This window comes from Cyanistes caeruleus, chromosome 8 (assembly GCF_971803275.1).
Source record: "Cyanistes caeruleus chromosome 8, bCyaCae1.hap1.1, whole genome shotgun sequence".
Taxonomy (NCBI): Eukaryota; Metazoa; Chordata; class Aves; order Passeriformes; family Paridae; genus Cyanistes; species Cyanistes caeruleus.
The window spans coordinates 24,808,701-24,833,740 of NC_141708.1; the positions used below are offsets into that span (position 1 = coordinate 24,808,701).

Consider the following 25,040-nt stretch of genomic DNA (forward strand, 5'->3'; position numbering starts at 1 on the left):
TTGTGACCTGGGCAGTCGGTGGCATATCTCTCATCTTTTTCAGTGCTTGAGTCAGTGACACAAATCACTATACAGAATCCCAGTAATTTCACAACATTAGGTGAATATTGCTACATGGCTAAATCAAATACAGATATATATATATATACACATATACATATATTTATTTATTTTGCAGTGCTGTAAAGTCTCTTCACTTCAAATATTTGTTTTCTAAATAAAATATGAATATTTGACATGTTCACTGGTGTCACTTAAAACTATCCTTGGGTATTGTCCTTAATATGGAAGTCTGCTCTGTACTAAAAACAGACACTATTGATGGACAGAATTTAGTTTATTCAGTTTTAGGTTTGAATTGAGTAGAAAAAGATCACGTGTCTAAACCTCTTACAGCAGCTTTTTCTAATTTCTTGACGTAGCTTTGAAACTTGTGAAATTGTGAAATATATTTCCAGCTACTTAGGGTGTAAGTTCTAAATTATTTTAGTAAGGAATCCTCCTCTCTTCAAAATACAAAGCATTGTTTAGAATTTCTGTTATTTACAGAGAAATCAGATTTTTTATATTACAGGATTTTTCCCTTTCTTTCTGACAATGGAGAAGACTCCTCCTGTGAAGTGGTGCCAAAGAACTTCAGAGTCTGCAGCACTGATATTAACCTTTTCTTTCAATGCAGAGCAGTCAGGATGCTGACTCTGCCATTTAAGTGGCCATGCCTGTCATAATTATTTATGTGCTCGGTTAAACACAACTGCACCTGTGTGCAGTGTGAGCCCTCATTTGTAGAGCAAAGAATATAAAGAACATAAAGATTAGCACACTTGTTTAAGATAAGGAAGCAAATAATTGCAACTCAAAATATTCCATTTTTTTCCCTTTTCAACTTCCCATGTTGCACATTGATATTGTTTATATATACTCAATATATGCTCCTTCTGCTGGAGGTGATTTCGTATCTCTGCAGTGGTGCTGATTCTTGTACTGCATGATCTGAGCACCCAGGACTGTTCACCACAGTCTTGGAAATAAGGAGATAACAGCTACTGTTGTGTGAGCCTCATTTGTATGCATTTGTGAGTTGAAAGTAGTTTTTTAATCTTGAGTACTGAATTTTGAGTATTGAATTTTTTGTGAAGAAATTTTCATTGTTTTAAAATCGGGTTTTTACACAAAATACCTCAAGGGAGTCTATTTACTTTTACTGGCACTGGGCTTTGTATTTGGATATCACCTTATTCCTCTTTTACTGAACCCATTTGTTGGGGGCTCTAGCAGCACGTATTCCCCAGGTTTTCCTGTTCTTCAAAAAAGTTGGAGTAACTTAAAAAAAAATTTGAAATTTAATACAAATATTCAGGAATCTTACTTACAAATGAGAGAGGGTGATAGCACCAGAATCAAAAGTAATATTTTTTTTCTGAACAGAGAATGTCAAGAGTTAATGCTTTTATAAAACTCTCAAAAAGATTCTGGTTGGCTTCTCTTTGAATTAAGCCCTTTGGAACAAATTCACCTACCATATTACTTTACCACTTTATTCATATATTGCAAAGTATATGTAGAAAAAAGATAATGGGCCTCTGAAAACCTGATGGATGTAATTGCATCCAGGGATACAGATGATGTCATGAATCACTGCAAGGTACAATGGTTTCTGTGGTATTTCTAAATGAAATTAGAGGTCTGTTGTTTACAGTTTGTTTGTGGTGCACTCCATTCAGTAGAAGAGTGTATGGATCCAATACTAATACATAAATACGTGCTATAGCCTGATGCAATTTTGAAGATGTTTTGGCATTATATCCCTAATTTTACTGCTCTGTTACCATCATTTCCAGTTGTATCTGGCTTGATTTAAGCTGAGAGGGCTTTGTGTTAGTAACATATGGAAATTGTTATTGTTTACATTTGTTCAGCAGATGTGTGAGCTTTTTATATGCCTGACTCCTTATCAGTTGGATTAAATAATGCATAATTCTGCAGTATTCAAGTACTGTGTTGGATGAGAGCAAGTGCTGGCTGCCAGTGCATGTAAAGTCCAAGAGTGACAGTTCCAGTGTTTCAGTCTGTGTGAGCACACCGAGCCTCACTTTGTTCCCTCCTTGCAAATCAAGTGTTCCACTGTGATCACATGTGGGATGTGAAATTGGAAAGGAAGCACTGCAAACAGGTAGAAAGGCCATTGCACAGTGACCTGGTGAGGTGAGATCAGCTGAAAAAACAGGCACCAAGGGGCAGTTGAGCCCTACTAAATGTAAATGCCTTCAGTACCAGGGTGGGAAATGATTGGTCAGTCACAGTCATTGTACTAAAAAAGAAATGCGTGTTTACCTTCTCACTCACCTCTCAGCTTTCCCGTCTGTCATATTTAAAATTCTTAAAACACTTTCAGTATTTTTTAACAGGTCCCATTTCCTGTACCAAAAGTATCATGCTGGCCTGTTTAGAAAGGGGGAAGCCAAAAAGGCTTTATAAGAGGGGTTTTATTTTACAACCTGAGGAAAAGTGTGCAAGCCATAGATAAATTTTTGTATTTTCTCTCAACAGAGAGCATGTTTAAAGGCTTTTAAAGTGTGTGATTTCATCAAAGGTGGTTTTTTTTCCTTCTTTGAATATCGTCTGTGAGGTGATGGAATTACAAATGAGAGCACCAGCTAAGAACTTAAGTAAAATTTGGCAAGCAGAGCTTCCTTAAGTGTTTATCTTAAACTGGGCCTTGTCTACAGCAAAGCAGTTTTGCTTTCAAAAAGCAGATAATTTTGTAATCAAATAGAAATTATAGGCCATATTTTTGGTGCTTCTGTCCTTTGCTTCAGTGAAGTAAAGCTGTATTTATTTACACCAGATGAAGATCTGCCTTTTTCCACCTCTTTTTGTAATGCATCTTTACTTCTTAGAAAATAAAACCTTTGTTTCTTTGGAAACACATCTGTTAAGAAACACCAGGGCAAAAATAATTTAACTGGGCCTGTATCTTCTCTTGTGTGCCTTCCTTTGCAGTGGCCTTGGGTCTCTACTTCCCCAGGAAGGAGTACCTGGAGAATGTCTACATTGATGCGCCAGCGGGAATGCCGCTCCTGCACATCCATGCCCTGAAGGATTCACGTGAGGAAGCGGCCCACTTTCATCTGTGCCAGAATCTCATAATTTCTCGAGCAAGATCACATGAAAATAATTGGTTCCAAATTAGAGAAAAAACAGGACTTCTGTACCTCAGCAAAAGCCTGGATAGAGAGGATTTTAACATGCTGTGTAAGTATGAGAAGATCAGCTTTTCTTCTTGAGGTATCTGTTCAGACAATGAGATTTCTCCATTGGAAGATGAACATCAAATTTGGGAAAAACACATTGCTCTTTTAAAATGAGGAACCAGACCCAGTGAAACCCACAGCAGATGCTGACCTGGGACAGATCCTGTTGCTCACACTGGGAACTCCAGTTGGGTGGGACAGTTGCATTACTGGAAATATTTTTTATGCATTTCACAGCTGTACAGGTTACATCTTTACACTGAGATTTGCAGTTTGTTCATCTACTGTTGCAAGTGAGACCAATTCCATTGTGTTAGGAATTCCCAGACAAATGCTGTGAGAGTGGTTCAGATTCTTATGTGAATGGTCCTTGAATTCTGGTGACATGGATTCACAAATTACATTTGCATGTAACACCAAAGAGGTCTTAGAAGAAATGGTTAATCGTACCTCTCTTACTCTCTTGAGATTTGGCTTTGTTAGAGAAGCTTACTGTTGAACTACAGAAATTCATTATCTCAGTTTTTTTTCTCTTCTGTTATGGTCTAGCAGTAAATTGGTTTTGGTGATTTTGATCTATGAGGAAATTAGGTATCATTAGATGGTGGAGGAGGAAATGGATGAGGAGTTAATGGCATACCACTGTGATCAGTTGCAGAAATTTTACTGTTGAAGAGAGTCTGTAGTAACTGTCTTCAGTATCAACACTACCTGCAGACTTGGGTGCCTTGATGTTGAAATTTTCAACTTCAGACACTTAATGCTTTATTTTTGAAGTGCTGAATGTTTGATATTTCATCCATTTTTGATACTTGGCATTCGTGTATATCAAATATTTGTGCTGAACAAAGGAGGAATAGCTACTTAACACTCGAGAGCCTTGTTTTGTTCATTCAGATCAAAGTGGCCTAGAACTTCTTTTCAAGTGAGTTAGATCTATTACAGAGATATTACTGTGCTGTCTGTAGTCAAGCCAAGGGAATCAAAACAAGCCTTGAGGAAATATTAGTACATGCCACAGGTTGATTTTAACTTCTGTTTTATCTTTTGTCCACCTCTTTATATTTCAAAATGATGAAGCAATCTGTTCTCTGAACGTAGACAATTTGATCCATAGTGTTGGAATGCTGTGACTAAAGTGTTAGTCCTGATATGGGTTTGTCCTCAGTATCTGTCACCATCTTGTGCGTTATTTTTCCTGTTTCCACCCCGCTCTGCTCTAATCCCTTCAAAAAGCAGTCCTGTCAGAGAGCTGATTACTGCCAGTGATGTGTTTTTATGTCACTGTCTTACAGACAGAATGCTGATACTGGTTTTGAGACTCTATGTGCAAAATTTATGCCAAGCCTTACAATTATAGGCTTATTTGGATTCTTAAGGTTTAAAGTCTTCCCACCAGCATCTGGCATATTGAAGAGTTGCTTTGCCACATAGTAGGATTAAATGATCATTTATGGAATAATGGACTAGGGAAGAATATAAGGAAAGTAAATGTTGGCTTGTCTTCTGTAAAATATTTCTTACGGTGATTTCTTTCCCCTGAAGCTGTAGGAAATTGGATGCCGTTATCCAAGGTGATGCTGTATGTCTTCCTTTCATCCCACCCTTTCCAAGAGAGGGAATGTGACTCCGCTACACGCACCACGGTTTTTCTCTCTTTGATCAATGCTACTGCACCAGCTTGCAGTTCCCTGACAGCAAGGCAGCTTTGCTTCACAGAAATGGATCTCTCCTTTCACATCAAGGAGAATAAACCACCTGGTACATTTCATCAGCTCCAGTTACCCTCAGTTCATCATCTGTGTCAGAATCTCAGCATTTCCTACAAATTGCTTGCAGGTAAAACTGGATCTGAGCTGTTCACATGATAGCAATAGATTCAAACAGCTGCACTGTTAGAAGATGTCTTTTGCAGTAGATCCTCCAGATTTGATTCTATAAAGGGAAGTTCCTGTGCAAACCTAAACTGAACCTGAAGATTTTACCTTTGAGATAAACAGGGGAAATGGGAAGGAGGACTATCCCCTTCCCTAAAGAAAAAGTTTTAGAATATTTTATCTGCTAAAAGTAGACTGGGAATATACTGAGCTTTAAATTCTGCTGCTTCTAAACTGTAGAATCTTCCCATATATTCCATGCCTTCTCCCTACCCTAATATAACCCCACAAATTCCTTCTGTTTCACTTCTGAGTCTGTTGTTTATTGTGCAGTCATGATGTCCAAATGGATTTACTGAACTTCAGAAGAGTATTAAAGCCATCAGAGCCCTGTACTGGGAAGTGATTGTGCCTGTGTATGTTGTGGCTGTTTTGCAGCTGAAGGTGTTCCCTTTCGGTACAACGAGAACACCACCAGCGTGCGGGTGACGCGGAGCCTGGATCGGGAGGAGAGGGAGAGATACGAGCTCATTGCCAAGTGCACCGTCAGAGAGGGGTTCAGGGAAATGCAGGTTGAGGTGCCTTTCCTGGTGAACGTGTTAGATGAAGATGACTCTCCTCCCTTCCTTCCCAATGGCACTGATACTGCAGATGCTGTCGTGGAGTTCAACAGGAAAGAGGTAATGTCAGTAATGTTCTCCTTTACCTAGTCCCTGAAGTATGAGCACAGCAGTGGGAGGCAGGACTCCTGGGAAGCATCATATTCTGCTTGTGTAATGGGTCTTGGCAACAAGCCCATCACCGTACCATGCTCTGCAGATCTGTGATTGTAGAATGCTGTTTGTAGGATTCCTCTGCCCCAAGTTACGTGTTGCTCAGATCCCAAAGAAAGAGGAGTTTGGGTTAGTAATTGAAGAGTGTGAAGGAATTTGAACAGTTTCCAGGATCAGGATGGACAATTGCTGAGTCTCTGGTCAGGATCACTCTGGATCCCTCCATACTGAGCTGTGTTCTGTTTGTTACAGGGCTGCTTCCTCCAGGTGATTTAAAATTATGTTGTTAGAGCGAATGTGTGTGTATCTGTCCCATACATGCAAATCTGTGTAATGCATCATGACTGTGTTCAGAAGATTTATTAGGATGCTGTAGAAGTAGTGGTTGACATTTACAGACAAACCATTGGATCTGTGGAATTTACAGGCTATTAATGTTGAGCTGCAGGATATTGTTTTAATGCTGTCCTCCCATCTTTCCCATACCGTGCCAAGCTGATTTTTCAAGAGGTCTGAATCCCTGTGTGTCTTTGGTGCCCCTACACACACACCCCTTGTTGCTTCAGTAGAGAAGTACATGTGCGAGCTCTTCGGCTCTTCCATGGGAGCAGTGACCCTTTATAAGTCAGTGGTATAGAGAGGACTTTTTTGGGGGGTGTAAAATGATCTGTGTTTCATGAGAGAACTTCTGCTTCCTAACAGCAAGATCTCTTGGTAGTCAATTTTCCCTTCAAAGTACGTTTTGATCATATTTGTGTCTGGAAGGGAAAAGACTGATTTTGGGAGTTTGCTGCCATCTCCTGACTAGAATAAGTCTTGTCAAGACACCTATGAATACATTTGCCTGGGTTTCAGTGAAAGTTATAAGGTCTTGTTTGACCACTGTTTCAGTCTCCAAAACAGTTATCAGAAGAGGAAAACTTCAGGTCCTTCAGCAGTGCCATTTATTGTTTCCTACCAGGGCACTGTTCTTTCCACGCTGACCGTGTACGATGCAGACACCACACCTATCTACCCCCTTGAAAGCAGCAGAAAGAAATACACAGGAACCATCATTACTGATGATCCCTGGATAAGTGAAACATTTCGTGTAGAGCACATCTTCGATGAAATCCACTTCAACCCAAATGGCAGCCAAGTGAGGGGAACTCGGCATGACTACAGTAAGGACTCTTTCTTCAAATAAAGGAGAAGTTGCTTGTTAGTAGACCAATAAGCTCTTGAATTTTTCTGAGCATTTTGGAAGTATTGAGCCAAAGAAACCTGAGAAATTTCAAGAAAACACAGAGTTTTAAATATGTACTGAGAAAATGGAGCTTGTGTATCTCTGATGGGGAGTGTGTGGGATGATGATGTATAAACTGATAAGAAACAGGTTTGGATTGTAGGATTCTCAGCTTGATAGGCAGAAGGGAAGAAGGCCTCCCAGACATGTTGAATGACAGAGAGCATAACTCCATGAGAACATATTTCATATTTAGCTTGTCTCCTATTTCCTGTTAGGAAACTTGGATGTGTGTAATTAAATTTGGTATATCTATTTTTGTTGGGTTTGTGGTATTAAAAGATACATTTGCAGATAATGTGGGTTGCTAATAGACTAATCCTTTCCTTCACAGAACTGGTGCTGAATAAAAGCATTTCAGTCACAGAGCATCGTTCCTTCCAGCTGGATGTTTTGGTGAATGACACAGAATTTCAGGGCCCAGAAAGATCGGTGATGCTTCATTTCAATGTCTCCATCCTCCCTGTCAGCATCCAGTTTTCAAACATCACTTACCATTTCACAGTGAACAGAAATGCTGATCGCTTCGCACAAGTAAGAGCCATGTTAATTATGCATCCTCTTTCTGATGGAGTTAACAGCTGGATTGCTGGGGCCAGATGTGTTACATTGCTCATTGGTTTTAATGGTTTTAAGCAGAATCACTGAAAAATGTGTGTGATTGTTGCTGGATGTAGGAGGTAGCAGGTAGGCTGGGCACTACCTCTTCTACCACGTAATAGCAGAAGAGGTGCCACACATGGAAGTACTAATGAAGGGAAATAATGTGTTGTGGGCAGGAGGACTTGCAACTGTGAGTGGCTTAGGCATGAATAACTGCAACAATGTCAAGGGCAGAAAAAGGGGATTTGTCCAGCTGTTGGAGTCTCAGTATATTAATGGCTTTTCTTTAGGTAATGGCTAGCTAGTAATTAATGTGTTTCCTAATTTAACCCTTGTTTTAGCTTAATCACCACCATTGCCATTAATAATGCTTTCAAGAGAAAGGAAAATTTCTAATAGGTTGACATTAATCAGGTGAAAATTACAATGTAATTCCTATGGACCATGTACATTAATAAGGAACTAGTTCAATATAATTAATATTATGAAAGTGGATATTAAAAACATCAGTGATGAACCCTTTTGGGAGAGCTTCTGGAAAGCATACCTTGTAATGTAGCAGAGAGGAGGACTGAGATGAAAATATGATCATCCCAACTACGGAGAAAACCAGTTCATTAGAAGAATTTTAAAGAATTAAGTTTTATTAATCTTTAAGGCTCTGGCTAATTTTACAAAGAAAGAGAAAGGAAAGTTAGATATATTGCATGTTCTTATATCTAATCTGATGAACTGCACTGCAGCTTGATAGCTCTTCAGAGTTACTGAACAGGCTGTACATGAGCAGTAAAAATTCTACTGATCTGACAAGGGACATTTTGTCCATAGTCTGCACTGAATATCCTAAATAAGAGAAAGGTACCAAGTGTGCTCACACAGCAGCCTCACTACAAAAGCTACTCCTTTATGACATTTCATGATGCCTTGTGGCTGCAATTTTTCAGTTTGCAGTCTCTTAGAAACTTCAGAGGATAGTGCTTTCTTTTTGTGCAGATCAAGTTGTTTTTGATGTTAGGTTTGAGGCTTTTGTTGCACCAGACTGTGAAGGCTTCACCCTCTGCTGTTGCCTGGGGGTAGGGTGAAACCTGAGTTTCCCCTAAAAGAAATAATAGTATAGGTGTGTAAAATACCCATAGTCTAATCCTTGCATTGAGAACTCTTGTATCTGTGTCACAAGATGACTGTATTAGAAACAAATGTGGATACTTACCTGTTAGGTATGTATCAGTTTAGATCAACTAATTGGTTGGGCTTTTTTCAGTGTGCATGTTTTTATATATAGGTGTATGCATACAATATTATTATGAATGCATGAGTTTCAGGTTAAATTTGGACAACCATGGTTATTTGTGCATACCCTAGATTGCTTGAACACTTTAGTTTTAAAATCTGGGGGTATGTGTTCCTTTTTTAATTTCAGAGTGGAAAACCAAAAACAGCCAGTTGACTTTTAAAGCTACGGGTGTTGAATATTGTCATAAGAGTCAAACATCTGAAAAGGAATTTTAGGATCTTATGAAACAGTGGCATTTCCCCCTCATTGTGCAGTTTCACTGGGTGGCAGTAGCAGCAGGGAAAACTGTTCCTGGCAAGAATTCCAAGTCTCTGGGAAGAGATCTTTTTCATTGTGCTGCCTGAACACAAATTCACAAAGAGATTTTGTTCGGATTCTTGAGCAGCGAAATGCAGAACTCATCCTGGCTCTGGAGATGGTGTTCTCAGTTAGTTAAAGTGTCATCCACTTACTTCTGAAACTGGGTTTGAATTTACAGTGTGCTCAGCTTGGAGCACAAGTCAGTATAAGCAGCTTAGTCCCCAGCACTTCACATTATTAAAGTTGGCTGCATAATTAGCCTTGATGTGCCAGAGTATTCAGGGAAAGTACTGGGCCAAATCAATATGAGGCTGAACTGTCTCTTGCCCTAAGGAAACACAGGAGCGTGAAGAAATTATTAACTGCTGGGCTGATGCCATTTGTCTATTTGAGCAGCTAAATGAATTGAATAACAGAAGCACGGCCTGACGGTGCAGGCTTGCCCACTGGCATTTAACTTATCAAAGGACTTAAAGCTCTATTGACATTTACTGAGACAAATGATGAATAACATTGGCTGAGATTTTTAGAGAGGTTATATGTCCAAATGTCCCTGGAATTCAGTGAAGAGGAACAGTATCATTATCCAGACTTTATTAAACATTGGAGCTTGAAAGATGGATTTTTCTGTTCTTATTTCTAATAATGGTATTTCTGTGTTAACTATTGAGTATCTTGCAAATTTGTAAGTTACTCCCCTGTAAGCTGATGTTAAATCTGACTGCCCTTTACCCTCACAAGAAGAGGGAAGTAGGTGCTTTCCCCTTCTCCCCTGGAGTTGTGCTCTTCTGCACCTGAGAGCTGAGCTGGCTCCAGAACTTGTGGAGCAGAGCAAAGTTACAAGGTTGGGCTTTCCTTAAAAGAATCAGGCAAAAAAAGAAAGTGTCTTTCTCATAGAAATTTCTTGAGGGAGGCCTTTATAGCTTCTTCTCAAATTATACAGAGAAATCAAAACTGGTCAATATGCTATTCTAAGAATAATCTGCTCTTCAGGGACCCTGAATTTGCGCGGTCTTCTCCAACCCCATTGAAGGAAATTGCTGCAATCAAAAAGGTGCCTGGAAAGACCAGTTACAACAGAGTAGGCAGAAGGGGCAGTACAATGTAGTTAAAGTAGTAAAAATGCCATGGATCATCGCTGTGTTCTCCTCCTGCCTGGAAGGAGCATCATCCGAGCAGCTGCAGAGCGCTGCCAGTTGCAGTGTGGCACCAAAGCTGTGGTGACGTGTTCTGGAAGGGACATGTCTAGACCTTGTGTCTAGACAGAGTTTATGAACAGTGGAAATCTTGTCTTCTTCTTCCTGCCAGTCCCAGCAAGTCGTGGAGAGGAGACAGCCAGGAAGAAATGGCCTTGCTTCTGATGGCTTTAATAGTCTTTCTGTGTTACCCTGCCTCCTAAAATCCCAACAGGAATAGTGCCAAATGAGCCATCAGTAATGTGAATGGGAATAAGTTAGATGAAGTGGGATTATCCTATAATAAAGTATGCTTCTAGAACTGCAAAGGTTTCTTCTCTGAGTTTAAATAGTCCAGGTTCACAGGAAGAGGTCTTAGTACACAAAAACTTACTTTTTGTATAACATTCTTTAGTAAGAATGCTTGAAACCAAGATGTACAGATATGCTTTCACCAGCAATGGTGTTTCTTGAAAACATTTCTTAACTGCAGCATTTGAAAATAATCCATCACCAAGTTCCTTTCAATAACACCCCACCCTTCACATTGTGGTTTTCTCTGCAAAGAAAGCCAATGCCTCTGGGCCTGATTGAAATCCCACTCTTGTAAATGGAAAAACCAAAGTGAGCTTTGGATCAGTTCCTATAGGAGCTGGACAGGAGATGGGGCTTTACATTCCTTTTCTTCTTAGATGGTGTGTTTTAGACTGAGGAGTGTTCTAGCCTAGATACTCTGGCCCACAGAAGTTCAAATACGGCAAACCAATGTATTTGCATTTTTAGATTAAAATGTTTTAAAATTGCAGATGGGAAACAATGAGGTTCTTATTCCTTGCAAGGCTTTCAGAGAGCTCTTCTGGCCAGAAACTTTTTGACTAATACTGTAAAAATTTTGTAATAGAAATTTCTATGTTATTAGAAGAGAGTCTCAGCTTTGTTCATGCTGAGCTCTTTGATTTCTGAAAGATGACGAAAGTTTTTTTTCAGTGGTCAGCCTGGAACAGAGCAGAGATTGAACTCAGAATTTCCCAAATCACAGGTTCTTGTTCTCACTGAGCACTGCTGACCATCAGCTGTAGGCACTAAATACCACTGAGTCTGTCAAGGCTTTTTGCATTTCCACTGCTACTCTGAAGACAACAGTAATGCTTTGCATCTCGTTTTTACTGAGGATTAATCACATTTAAAGCATTTGCATACTGCATTTGTAGGAAAATAAAAAAATCTGTAAACCCCAAATAAATACTGTATTTTGCAAGGTAAAATATGCTCCATTTTATTTCAGATATTTTTGGCAAGCACAAAATATTTTTTGTGTAGAGTTTTGTTCCTGTCTCTGATTTCTTTGTTGGTGTTTGAGCCTAGATAGGAAAGATCTGCATTGAGAACTGCATGAAATTCCGTGGTGTAAACATCACCTACAAGCTGCTGTCCCCCAACACGAGCTGCTATCCTGTCAGCATTCTGCAAGGCCGAGAGGACAAATATGGGAGCCTTTATGTGAACGATTCCTCTGTGCTGCGCAGACCTGAGTGCAGGGAAATACAGTACACTGTGCAAGCTACAGACAAGCAGAGCAGGAAACACACCAAAACCCTCCTCACTCTTGTCCTGGAAGGGACTCGTAAGTACCCCAGTCAGAACTATTTATTTATTATTAACAAGTGCTACCAGTACGAGGTGTTGCATTAGCAGGGTGATGTGTAAAATGATGGCACTAACAATGAAAATGGGTCTGAGCTACAAGATACGGATCACAGAGTTTAGATTTTGAGTTTTGATTTGTACCTTCCTGTAGTAGCTGTTTGTTTGAAGAACTAATGCACAGAAAGGTGGAATAGTACATGCAATTCATAATGTTCATGATGACCTTTGATTTAGAAGAATCTTTAGTGTGTGTGTGTGCGTGATCTTTATTTTGTATTTCACATATTCCTGTGGAAGAAGCAAAAGTGTTTGTAGGTATATGTGTGTGTATATCTGTCTGTAAGAAAGAGCTATATGGTCTAAGTATGTTTGTTCATTTATTTTTCTCCTCCCTTCTCTCTGCATTTTTTTAATAGCTTTCTTGGTATTCATGTAGCAATCACACTGAATTTAAGTTCTTAAGGGCAGTGTGATGACCCACCCTTATGGGGAAGGAAGTTAGAAATACCCTGTAACACCCACAGAAGAGGATTTCACTGGAAACATTTCTCTGCAAACTATATTGCATTTTATGCAAAACTGTACAATTGCACCTGAGAAAACACCCCTGTTACATTTTATCAGATAAGAATTCCTATGCCAAGAGCAAGTGGGTTGAAAAAAAAGAAACAAAAGCATGCAGTGGACTTTTTGTTTTGTACAAGCCTCATGCTGTCTGAAAACACACATTTCTAGCTGGTACTCTTTGGGTTACTACTGTGGTAGCCCAAGAACTAAGTATTTTCCCCTAATTGAATGTTCTGTATGAAGCTGTAAGGATTTGTGCTCTACCATTCTTCTGTTATTGGTATGTTTGCATATATCTATAGTTCTAGGCAATGACAATGTGCTGACAAGCAGACATAACCATGCCTTCACGATCTTGGTGTTTATCTTCTATTTCATAGAAAAGGAACATCTGGGCTTTTCTTTAATTGTTCTCTCAGTATACTGATAATTGAGTCAGTCAGTTTTCAGTCTTTCACTGCTTTCTTCATCTTTCTTTTGTTCCTGTCTATCCCTAAAACCAGAGTTTTCATGGTTTGAGCTGATCTGCTTGTGTGTTCATTTTCTTTGTCCTGCATTTTTCCCAACAGTTTTAAGGAAAGAAGAGGACTGCCCCGACTCCTGTGCTATAAGTAAGCACCGTGCTGAATGTGAAGAGTGTGGTGGCCTGGGAGTGCTAACAGGAAGATGCCAGTGGAGACAGGGGAGTGGGAAAGGTACATTTATGTTGTGTGAGGTCAAACTTCTGTTTAGCTGTAATTGTGCATTTGACTTCCATAGATACAAACTGATTTGTTCTGGCTGGAAAACATGATATGGTAAACTACACAGAAGCTGGAGCTAATAAAAATAATACCCATATGAAGTATGCACATGAAGTTGGAAGGGCCATTCTTCATCTTGTCCCTGGTGATGCTGAACACGATACATAAACCAGCAGGTAGTGAACTGAGCTTGAAGCAGTGTGGCTGGAGCAGGTGCTGAGCAGGTGCACCCAGCAGACAGGAGCACAAAGCAGTGTCTCTTCCTGTGGTCTGTAGCACAGATGTGATGGGTGACAGCACTTGACTCTTCCAGAGCAATGATTCTGGGTAGGTGCTTGATCCCTTCAAACTGTGTGTCATACATTCTCTACAGCCACTTGTAACCCTCGTATTCAAGTGGGTGAAATTGTGTAGAGAAATGCTCAGTTGTAAAAGCTGCTCTTCAGTCTCAAAGTGATCAGCCAGCTCCTTTTCAAGCAGTATTCACAGTAACTGCAAGTGACATGACCAGAGGGCTGTCAAAAGCAGGAAAGGTAGCAAAAAATTGTTTCTTCCAGTTGCCTTTTTCTGTTGTCTTGCCTGTTACTTTAGCAGGTGTTTGTAGTAATAGATGGTCATTTTAAAGGGCACTATAACCTGTGCTTTGGCGTGTTAGTGTGCCCTGAGAAGATGTTAACTTTCCTTCCTTGTGGTATTAGTCCAGCTGTTTCTCTGTTAACAGGGATCACCACAAACTATTCCACGTGCACCCCCAGCATCAAGACTTGTCCGGATGGCATCTGTGATGTGGTGGAGGGCAGAGACCCGGCTGTGTGCCCCCAAGACTGCACAAGTAGGGAATGTTTTAGGATGGGCTTTTCTGTTTCACCTCTGATTGCTTCTCAAATGTCGCTTTCCCAAGTGCAGATACTTGTATAAGCTCAACATCTCTGCATTGTCACGCTTGCATTTGAATCATACAAGAGAGTTAAGGTTATGGGGATTAATCTTGACCTTTTTTGAGCCAGGCAGGTGACACCCATTGGCTGACTGATGGAAGGGTAAGATTTTCTCAGTAATTCCCATTCTGCTCCCTGTTCATTCACAGGTGGTGTTTTTCAGTGGAGGTACTCGCTGAAGAGGTATAGGTTCTAGGCACATTAATGCCCCACTTCCTAAATCAAGTACAGTATGATAGGAGCCATGCCAATTTCCATTTAAAATAAATCTGTTTACAAAAGATCAGCTGGGGAAGTGTACCTGCCCTTTTTGACAGGTGGCTGTCAGAATGATCCAATGCCTTACCTATCTGAAGATGCAGGCAGAGACTCACGTGAGCAGAATTTATGAGGGAAGAATTGAAATGCATTTCTGTTAGTTCTTCTTACTTGAGCATATATTTCTACACTCCTCTACATCACATTCATATACCTGGAATACCTGCAAGTTCACAAATCATCCTGAAGACATATAGGGTAGAAAAAACAGTGTAATTGTCTTGAGCGATTTCCATCTTCTGTGAGATGATAATTTTTAAGTGGCTTTTTTATCTGACAGTCTAATTCAGGAATAAAGATGTACATATTTCATGAATTCTTCTTCTGACTCTGACATCATATACTCCCAAGTTTAGATTTTAAAATGGAGTCTTAGAGGAACTAACATTTTCTAACAGGCTGAGACTTAATGTTCTTCTGTAAACTTAATTACTAAAGAGGCTTCTTTGTATTCCTTACATGCAAGAATGGATTGTGTATTGTAAGTTAGTGTTATCAGAAGGATAATTATTTCATCAGAGTGCATAAAAACAATCCCTTAAGTGGCAGAAATGCTTGAAGGAAATGCAAGTAACTTCTCTTACCATCTGAAAAGAATGCTTTATTGGTAATAATTGCAATAATTTGTCATTTTGAAAGTGGAAATATTTGTGCCAGGGGCTGCAATGCGAAAATATGTGCAACATATGCAACATAAAATGTTTTGCTCAACAGAAGCCTGAAAGAAATACTGTCTGACTGGATAATAAGCAGGCGAGTAAGACACGTTTTCAGGATGTTATGCACGTCCTTTTAACACCTGAGTTGAATAATTGTGTATATGACTTGACACAATTGAGAACCTGGGCTGGTGCCCAAAAGCTGTATACTTGCAGAAAGAAAAATGAGTGTGTTCTGGGAGCTCAGAGCTGCAGGAGTACCATTTTATCAGCTTTTACTGGCAGGAGACATTTCTTTGGGAATGGCAGATAATAAATAGGCCAAGATGTGTTAAGATCAAGGATATTCTTTAAGTACAGACAGTTGTGGAAATACTTATTTTTGTAATTCATTTGTCATTAAGATGGCTGTGTCCTTGAGTCCCAAAATTGCTTTCTCACAGTAACACTATGAATATTACATTCAAGGGCACTCAGCTGAAGCAGCTGGTTCTGTGGCTGTGCCTATCAAACAGAGGCAACCTAACTGTATTCTGAGCAAGGGGCTTCCATGTAGTAAGCAGCTGCTCAAGAAGGAGGTTAGGTAGGACTCCTTCCCTGCTTCCCTCTTCTTCCAGCTCTTCAAACATAGGTAGATGTAAATAATTACAATTTTCTATGGCAAATGGAAACTTTATTTCATCACCTCTTCATGATGGAGGAAGTTGGCTGGGGAGAGGCAGGGAGGATAATGAGGAATTTTTGGGAACACCAATGCTTTTAAGTGTCAGCTCAGAGGGCAGTGACTCAGCAGAGTCTCTTCCAAAATTAACCACCTGAGCTGTCTGTAAAATGCTATTTGCGATTAAGGCAGTTTAGAGATAAAAATGTCACTACTAACCGTCATTTTTATAACATAATATTTGAAAAAAAATATTTGCCTGGAAATGCAGTTTCTGTAACTCTTGCATGAAGAACTACTTGAAATCAAGAGTTCAAGCTTCTGCTCTTTTTCTAATATTAAATAATGCACTTTTAGATAGTGAGATTAATTTTCTTTCATCACTTTGCACTTGGCATTTACTCTTAGTGCTTTGACTAGACTGTCCTGTGGCATTTTGGAGAAGTGGTTAAATGTTATTATCTCCATTTGATAGTGGAACAAATGATACCTAGAACAGTACTTGACTTTTCCAAGGTGAGGGGAAATTGGCATCAGAAGCAGGAACAGAACTCAATAACTACTAGTGAGACTAATGTTTAAACAGTGCAAGGTTCCCCCCATTTCAGGATCTCAGAAATTTCAGAATTTAGAGTCTTCTATCTTCCCCAGGAGTCCCTGTCATTATCTCTGCCCTGTGCTTGCAGGTCAGATTTCAGATTCATACTGGGGTAAACCCATGGAAAATGGAGCCTTTTTCTTCTCCCTTTACCTACATGTAAGAATCTTAGCCTGTTGTGTGTATTTGATTAGGTGGAAACATTATCGGTGGCCATGGGAAGGGCATTGGAAATCTTGGAATTAAGTCGGGACATGGGATTTGTTACTGCTTCCCAAGACAGAACTGTTATTGTGAGAAAGATGATATCAAAGGTAAGTCTGTCTGCTGTTGCATTGGAATCTTTTTCTCTGTGTATATCATGTGTGCATATAGAACCGTCTACACTTGTGGCCATATTAAGAAGACATAGCTTTGGTCAGAGTCTGCTAATGCAAAACTTGTGAGGAACCTTGACATCCACTATGGAGCCTGAAAATTTCCAGAGCGGGCTGTTTATAGCCTTGGCTATGGATTCTTTTTTATTCATCACTGCTACAAGTCAGTCATCCTTCGATTTCCAGCAGCATTTGCACTTCAGTGAGACTTACCTGATATGTGCAAAGGCAGCTAGGAGAATTAGAATAATGATTTCTATTACTTTCAAGTAATTCCAGCTTCCTGATAATTCCTGATTATTTTCAGCTTCATAATATCAGAGATAACCATCACCCATGGTTTTAGGAGGAGGAGTACATTACTTTTTTCCTTGCCCTTTGTTTAAACAGAAAAGATTTGTGCAGCTGTTTGAAACAGATAATGGATATTTTAAATTGTTTTTATTTTGGTTAATAATAAACAGAGCATGAAATAGTTTGCATCTTTAAAACTGAATTATTATGCAGAAGTAGGAGACCACAAGGAAAGTTCTAAAAGATGGTCTGCAGAGCACCTCTGAAAGTTCTTCTTGGTCCACAGAGCAACTGTGTGATGATGTGTGCAAGACGGTGATCACAGCAGCAGTGGTGCTGTGCTTCGTCATCTCCGTGCTGGTTTCTTACTACTGCATCCACCGCTACCACAAGAACTCCCCGAAGCCGCCCATCGCCTCCGCGGAAATGACGTTCCGGCGCCCGGCGCAGTCCTACCCCATCAGCTATTCCTCCAGCAATGTCCGCCGGCCTTCCCTGGATTCCATGGAGAACCAGGTGTCCGTAGACACCTTTAAAATCCCTGTAAGCCTGATGCCATTTTGTGTGCTGTGTTGTGATGTCAGCCTCGTTTATGCATGCAGACGATGTTACAGGAACGCCATTCATGGAAACGCCCATTACCTTCAAATAACAGTGCTGGATACTTCAAGAGGAATTGGATAAACATTTCAATTTGCTCTATGAGGCATATATATGGTCTTCCTTTTTTTGTTGTGCTTTAATGTATTGTAACATTTTAGGCCTAATTTAAGCTGATTATTTTTACTAATGTAGCTGCATTTTACTAATGTGGTTTTATTTTTAATGTTGTCCAGTTAAGTAGTAACAGTCAGCAGGTTTGAACTCTCTATGATGTGCCAAAGTACTACAACAAGGCTAAGTTTGAAACATTACAAAAAAATCCCTTCTGAGATCTCTTCCTGATTTCTGATATACAGATTGTACATCTCAGTTGGTGTGGGAGTTTTAGCTACATTGAAGAACTTTTGTCCAGTAATGCTGTCATACCTTTACTCTATTTTTTCCTGCTTTGAATCACACACTGCACAGGATTCCTGCCAGATGGGGTGTTTTCATGAACCAGTGTGGTAGAGGAACATGGCCGCTTCATAATGCAATATCAAATCTATTTGACTGTTAGGTAGTGGGGTCTTCACAGACCTTGTGCTCTGCTTGCTTTAGTTTCTTGACTGGTTTGTACATCTGTTATCAATTTGCAACCTTAAGGCTTATTAGCAGTAATTTTATAAGAGGATGATTTCTGTCTCTGATCAGTCCTTAAGAGAAGGCCTTACTCTGTGAATAAAACAGATTTACTTCTCCATGAAAGTCACATATTCGTAGTTATTCTAAAAGCAAGTATTTATACTATATCACTACATTTTTAATTTGTACTCAGTTTCCCAGACCTATAACTATAATCCATTATCCATAGATTACATGTACAGCCTGTTCTGAAGGAGTTGTTTTCAGGTAAGGGAAAGTACCTCAATACGTACTGACACTGATAAAAAGAGCAACCAAACACTGCACATTGAAGTGCACCTATTCCTGAGGAATGGCCACTCCTTTCCTTGCTTCATCTTACAGGGTGTCTTTTCTCTCCTGCAGGAAGATCCAAAGTGGGAATTCCCTCGGAAGAACCTAGTCCTGGGCAAGACTCTTGGAGAAGGAGAATTTGGGAAGGTTGTCAAGGCGACAGCATTCCGACTCAAGGGAAGGGCTGGCTATACCACTGTGGCAGTGAAAATGTTAAAAGGTACCTTGCCATCAGGCCTTGAAATGATTTGCAAACTATTTGTGGTAACCTCTGAATGGATTTTAAGAGGGGCTAGTGCGAAAGCAAAAGGTCAGCTAAAAAAAGCAGCAGTGTCACAGCCTCACTTTCTTCCAGCATTCTGATATATTCTGACAGTCACAATCTGCAGATTTGTGAATTTAGCAGTTGGCATCACACTGATCCAGGCAAGTAATTCTAAATTATGATGTGCAGAGAGCCTCTGTCTTAACATAGCAAATGTATTCAATTTTGTTTGGCATAGATGGAAATATTACAAGGGTTTGTTAAAGCTTTCTGGTTCTTTTCCTCTATTCAGTTTCCTTGGACAAAGCTTTTAAATAAATCATGTTATAATCATGTGAAGAGGCAGAACAGACCTGTTAACTTACTCTCCTGACTGAGAATTCTCTCTAGTTTTATACTTTCTGATCTGCTTTTCAATCACTAAGAACTCCATCAAAATGGCTTGAATAACCCAGTGCTGTCTCCTGCGGTCTTCAGTTTTCCCTAAGATTTTCCTGGGGGAAACAGAGTATGCCTAGATAATGTTAAGATGATGAGACCTTGCACTGAACCTTTCACTGCTGCTTTTAAGTAAAAGCATGTCATTACAGGAAAAATTTATGCTTCTTATTACCATTTCTGTTATATTCAAAGCACATTTCAAGCTCCTTGGGAGGAAACTGCATATCCCACCACTTTACCTAAGAAAATAATGCATTATGTAGTGCATGCCTTCTTTGCAAGAGGTTCAGTGCACAATAGGTCACTTGGGAGAAGTCTAGGAACTAAGATTTTTCGGAAGTGAAGATTAATTAACTATTGTAATACTCAAGTAATGACCTGTATTGTATTACATTGTCAATACAATAGTCACTATTTCATCACATGTTTATTTGTGCACTTAGTGGCACTGCTTTTTCTAGCACATTTTCATCAATGTGTGACTGAGTTCAGATTCCAAGACATAGTGGTAAAAATGTTGCTTTCACTTGCTGATGGTTTGACATTCAGTTTTCCTTAGTTATTATGAAGGAAAGAATTGACCAAATGGACAATGTAAAGGAGTAAAACTTCTATTTTAAACACCTTATTTTAACAAATTGAGCTGACATTTACAGTAATACTTCAGGCTCTAAAGAATCCTTCTGTAATGTAAATCAAATTGCAGATTGTCACCTGAAATTCCATTTTCCAACTTGACTGTGGAGAACATTTGTCATTCTGCAGATATTTATGTGCTTATTACTGGTTTAACTTTACACATGGCAATTGAAGTGTAAGGACCAGTGCATTGCCTTTCAGTGGCCTTTGCAATGCTGCAGGAAGGATGAAGGGCAGTTATTTTGGATCAGGACAGCACCAGCCATGCTTTCTCTGTACCAGATGCAGAGCAGGTCATTTCTCCAAGTGTTCAGGACTGTTACATGCTGACTGGTCTTTAAAAGGCGATGGTAGGCGCACCAGTATGTTAATGGGGAAGCCTCTTAATTGCATAAAAGAGATCTCCTTCCTCAGCTGGGTAAGTGGACACAATCTGGTTAAGAGAAGATCAGGGCAGGACTCTCACTACTGTTACAGCTTGGCATTAGGAACTGGGGACGGAACAGGGAACAATTAGCTGAGCCAAAATAGTCTTGGGAGATATGGAAGTTTAAAGGAACAGATGGATAATTTTTTCAGTCCATCATTACCACTTTTCTCATATGAGTTAAACTTGACCTCCTGCCTGATATGAGTGCCCTAATTACAATAAAATTAAAGGGGAAAACACCAACCAATACATAAGTACAAATTATTCACAATTTGTTAAAACAAGAGGCATAAAGCTTTAGAGCAAAATGTTTCCATTTGAAGTTAGTTTTTTCAGCAGACAAACAGGCATGGTACATGGGGAACTTTGCTCTGTTCTGTTTGTTCACATCACACAGATCCAGAACTACAAAAATAAGACTTTTCTTACAGGTATGAAGTTGATGTTCTTAATTTTTGTTTTACATAACTTCTTGTAGTCTTTATCAGTAGTGAGAGGCCAACTGATACTGTGCTCCCTGCGGCAGAAGAATCTCTACTCTGAATGTAGATTCAGACTACAAATATAAGGCAGATACAAACGTACAATTCTGATAAAAACATAACAGTAGAACAGAATGAGCCTCTTCACAAGGAGGGCAAACAGGTCACATGTGAATAGGCAAATAAATCCCTTGGTGCTCACAGCCTTTATGACAAAAAACATACAGTACAGTACCAAAGAGCAGAAGACAAGCTTGTTTTTATTATCTTTAAATCAGGATGAACATCCTTGTCAGTGCCCTGTAATGACACTGGAGGAACTATCCAGGCCGGTTTTGTGTGTCAGAGAGATTAAGGATGAGGAAGAAGAAGATCTCTGACCTATGGTGTCTTTATGACTGGAGATCTCCTTTAAGCCTCGGTGCACTCCAAGAGGAAGCTTGTCAGTCTGAAGAATTCTACAAAAAGGCAAAACACTTGAAAGGCTAAGAAAGCCTCTTGGGGCTATATGTTGCCATGTGATTCTCACTGACATCAGTGAAGTCTGCATACACGTCCCCTGGTAAAATCAGTCTGAACTGAACATTTAGCTTCTGAACTCTAAATCTGGATGTATGCCAGAAGAGTAAGCCAGTAGATTTGTGGATTTTTACTCCGTTAGAAAATGTATTTAGGAGGAGTGAGTCTTTTTTGTTTGTTCAGTGTGAGATCTTGGTTTTCATATGTTTCTGAAGCTTTTATTGCACTGATTCACCCTAAGAAGTTGCTTTAGAACACTAGAAAAGTAATAATTTCATGGCATCTTTAGGCATTATAGACTCTGCTCCTGATTCTTGCCTGACCTCCTTGTTCTGCAGTCATTTGTACCAGGGCAGAGCAATGCTTAGAGCAGGCTGCTACCTAGCCAGAGCAGCAGCAGTCTCATTCACTTTGTTCTGATGTGAATGACTGCAGGACACTGGACATGGGAAAATTTCTCTTCTGTGGGGAGAGAAAACCTGTACGGAGTTTTCCAACCTCTTGCTAACTCTGGGAGAGATGGTAGATCTCATATTTCAGACTGTACATAGAGAAGAATGCTTGGGTGATGCTTTCCTAACCAAAACTGTGTGTTTGGTCACTTTCTGCAGAAAATGCTTCCCAGAGTGAGCTGCGAGATCTCCTGTCAGAGTTCAACCTTCTGAAACAAGTCAACCATCCTCATGTCATCAAACTTTATGGAGCCTGCAGTCAAGATGGTAAATACTAAAAGCTTGTTACTAAGATGAAACCACCCAGAAAGGAAATAAAATACAGTTGGTTGATGGATTTCAACAACTGCTTAATAATTGCTGAGCATCTTTTAAATTTGCTGTTGGCTGACAAGAGGGCTATATTAAAATAACAGTACCTGAAAGGAAAGGGAAATACTAATTTCGTGTAAGTAAGCATTCTTCTTGTGGTTTTCCTCAATGCACATTTTGATTCTGAAGTTATTTTAAATAAACAAGTCTCCTACAAATTCTCTTCCAATCAATATACATTTTTTATTACATTAATAATCAATGTTTTCAAATATGAATTATATTTCAAGTTTGAGTTTTCATTATTGTTGTTATTATTTAAACTAAAACAATGTAAATAGGCAACTACAGCCATATATAGACAAATATAGCTGGATAGATAGGTTGATACTCAGTTTTCTTCCACTGTCATGAAACTGTTGTCTCCCTCTGGTTATGAAATGGTTTCTAAAGGCCATAGTCATCAACAAATGTGTTTCAAGGGGAAAAATCTGCAGACACATGTATTATAAATTGCCAATGAAGCAAATTTTGTTGTGTATAGAAATTTCTCATTTTAAGTGAAGTGGCATGGCAACATTCTCTTCCTTTTGCATCTGCAGTTGTGCAGCCTAAAATGACAGCATGGATTCTGCAACCTTGGGCAAAATCCTGCCTTCTTTTCCCACCCAGTTCTGTTACTTTCTAGTTGTAGACAGAGAATGTAATTCAGGAGTGAGTCACCCCTGAGTCTTAGTAAAGTAATGAACCAGTGGGGTGGTTTAGAGTTTTTTTCTTTTCAGTACAATGTATTTTACATCCCAGAGAAAGTGAAATGTTTCTGAGTCACAGGCTTTTAATAAATATCAAGTTAATTCATTGGCATATGAGGTAGGAGGGCTTTGATACAGCAGACAAATGTATTTAGCATTACAGCACAGAGTAGGTATTATTCATGTGGGTAATGGGGAGGAGAAATTAATGGATTGTAATGACAGAATATTTCTAAGTGCTCTCAATAGGCACCTTGAACACAGTGCTTGAATTAGTGATGATTTGAGCTCAGTATCACAAGCTTAAGAAGATTATTTTTATTTTAAAGTTTCTCTAAGTTAGTCTGTTTCACAGCTCCAATTTGTATTAAGGTTGTCTGTATTTTTGGTCTCAGATTATCTAGATGAGGGATTATAGGCAAGAGCCAGCATTCTGCTTTTATTTAGCCTGAAACTCACTCTCTTTGCACAGAGGATCTAAACTAAAAATACTCTAATTTCATGGCTGACTCAGTGCTTTTTACAGAAAGGGCAGAGGTGTTCAAACACCTGACTGTTCGAAGCAATGTGCCGATTAGAAGAGATTTGTTTGAAAAAAAACCCTGAAGTGGTTATCTGTTTATTGTTTACTGACCTGTGGGTTTGTTTATTTCAGGCCCGCTGTATTTAATTGTGGAATACGCCAAATACGGCTCCTTACGCAGTTTCCTAAGGGAAAGTCGAAAAGTGGGCCCGAGCTACGTGGGCAGTGATGGCAACAGAAATTCCAGTTATTTGGATAACCCTGATGAGAGAGCCTTAACGATGGGAGACTTGATATCGTTTGCATGGCAGATATCCCGAGGGATGCAGTACCTGGCAGAGATGAAGGTAGGGCAGTGAGATCTGAAGTGCGGCAGACGCGGAGCAGCGCGTTCCTCCACGAGAAGCATAAACACTCCTGTGTTTTCCTTCCTTTCCTTCCACGAGAAGCATAAACACTCCTGTGTTTTCCTTCCTTTCCTTCCACGAGAAGCATAAACACCCCTGTTGTTTCCTTCCTTTCCTTCCACGAGAAGCATAAACACTCCTGTTGTTTCCTTCCAAAAGCTCGTGCATCGGGATTTAGCAGCCAGGAATGTGTTGGTGGCAGAAGGGCGCAAAATGAAGATTTCTGATTTTGGCCTCTCACGTGATGTGTATGAAGAAGATTCGTATGTAAAGAGGAGCAAGGTACGGTGTGTATTAAAAGCAGTAGTGGAAATTATTGCCTGATCAAGAAAATTAATTTATACTGTAGGAGTTGAGCATGGATGAAAAGGAGAATGGCTGCTTTCATTAACTTCAGATAATTATTTTAAGGAAATAAAAATGACAATGAAGCAAAATCATGAGCTTAACCAGTGGGATAGAAATACACACACACACACACACACATATATATATATATATATATGCAAAATATGTATCATCTTGAAGTAACTATTACCTCTTCCACTCCTCATTTATCCAGTTCCTCATCAAACTACATGAAAACACAAACAAAAAAACCCATATCTTTTTCTTTTTTCTCTTCCTATTTATAATTAAAAATACAAACTAAAAATACCAAAGAGTTGAAAAAAATACAGACAATTTATATCAAGTTCCACACAACTTCCACAAGCCAGTCCTGGGCTAGACTGTGATGTTCATGAACACAGCTTCCCACTGACTGTATCAAATGAGCAGTGGTGGTTCAGTTCCCTCTATGGCTTAATATGAAAGAGCTGCCAACAGAATTTTTTGCATGTGATAATTTTAAAATTTTATGAGAAGGCTTCCATAAATACTGCGAATTTTTAAT

General features: G+C 39.4%; 1 protein-coding gene across 8 annotated transcripts in view; it reads left to right on the forward strand.

The window, feature by feature from the left end:
- The window catches only part of RET (ret proto-oncogene), a 220,916-nt gene that overhangs the window by 180,781 nt on the left and 15,095 nt on the right, over positions 1-25,040 (forward strand). For all 8 annotated transcript variants that reach the window (XM_086899683.1, XM_086899682.1, XM_086899680.1 and 5 more), the window contains 14 exons: positions 3,004-3,255; positions 4,800-5,093; positions 5,570-5,811; positions 6,866-7,067; positions 7,524-7,723; positions 11,927-12,185; positions 13,345-13,470; positions 14,240-14,350; positions 16,887-17,006; positions 17,650-17,906; positions 18,996-19,143; positions 22,311-22,418; positions 23,871-24,085; positions 24,305-24,427. In XM_086899683.1, the coding sequence (XP_086755809.1) occupies positions 3,072-3,255; positions 4,800-5,093; positions 5,570-5,811; positions 6,866-7,067; positions 7,524-7,723; positions 11,927-12,185; positions 13,345-13,470; positions 14,240-14,350; positions 16,887-17,006; positions 17,650-17,906; positions 18,996-19,143; positions 22,311-22,418; positions 23,871-24,085; positions 24,305-24,427 (2,589 nt within the window). In that variant the 5' untranslated portion in view covers positions 3,004-3,071. The remainder of the gene's footprint in view (positions 1-3,003; positions 3,256-4,799; positions 5,094-5,569; positions 5,812-6,865; positions 7,068-7,523; positions 7,724-11,926; positions 12,186-13,344; positions 13,471-14,239; positions 14,351-16,886; positions 17,007-17,649; positions 17,907-18,995; positions 19,144-22,310; positions 22,419-23,870; positions 24,086-24,304; positions 24,428-25,040) is intronic.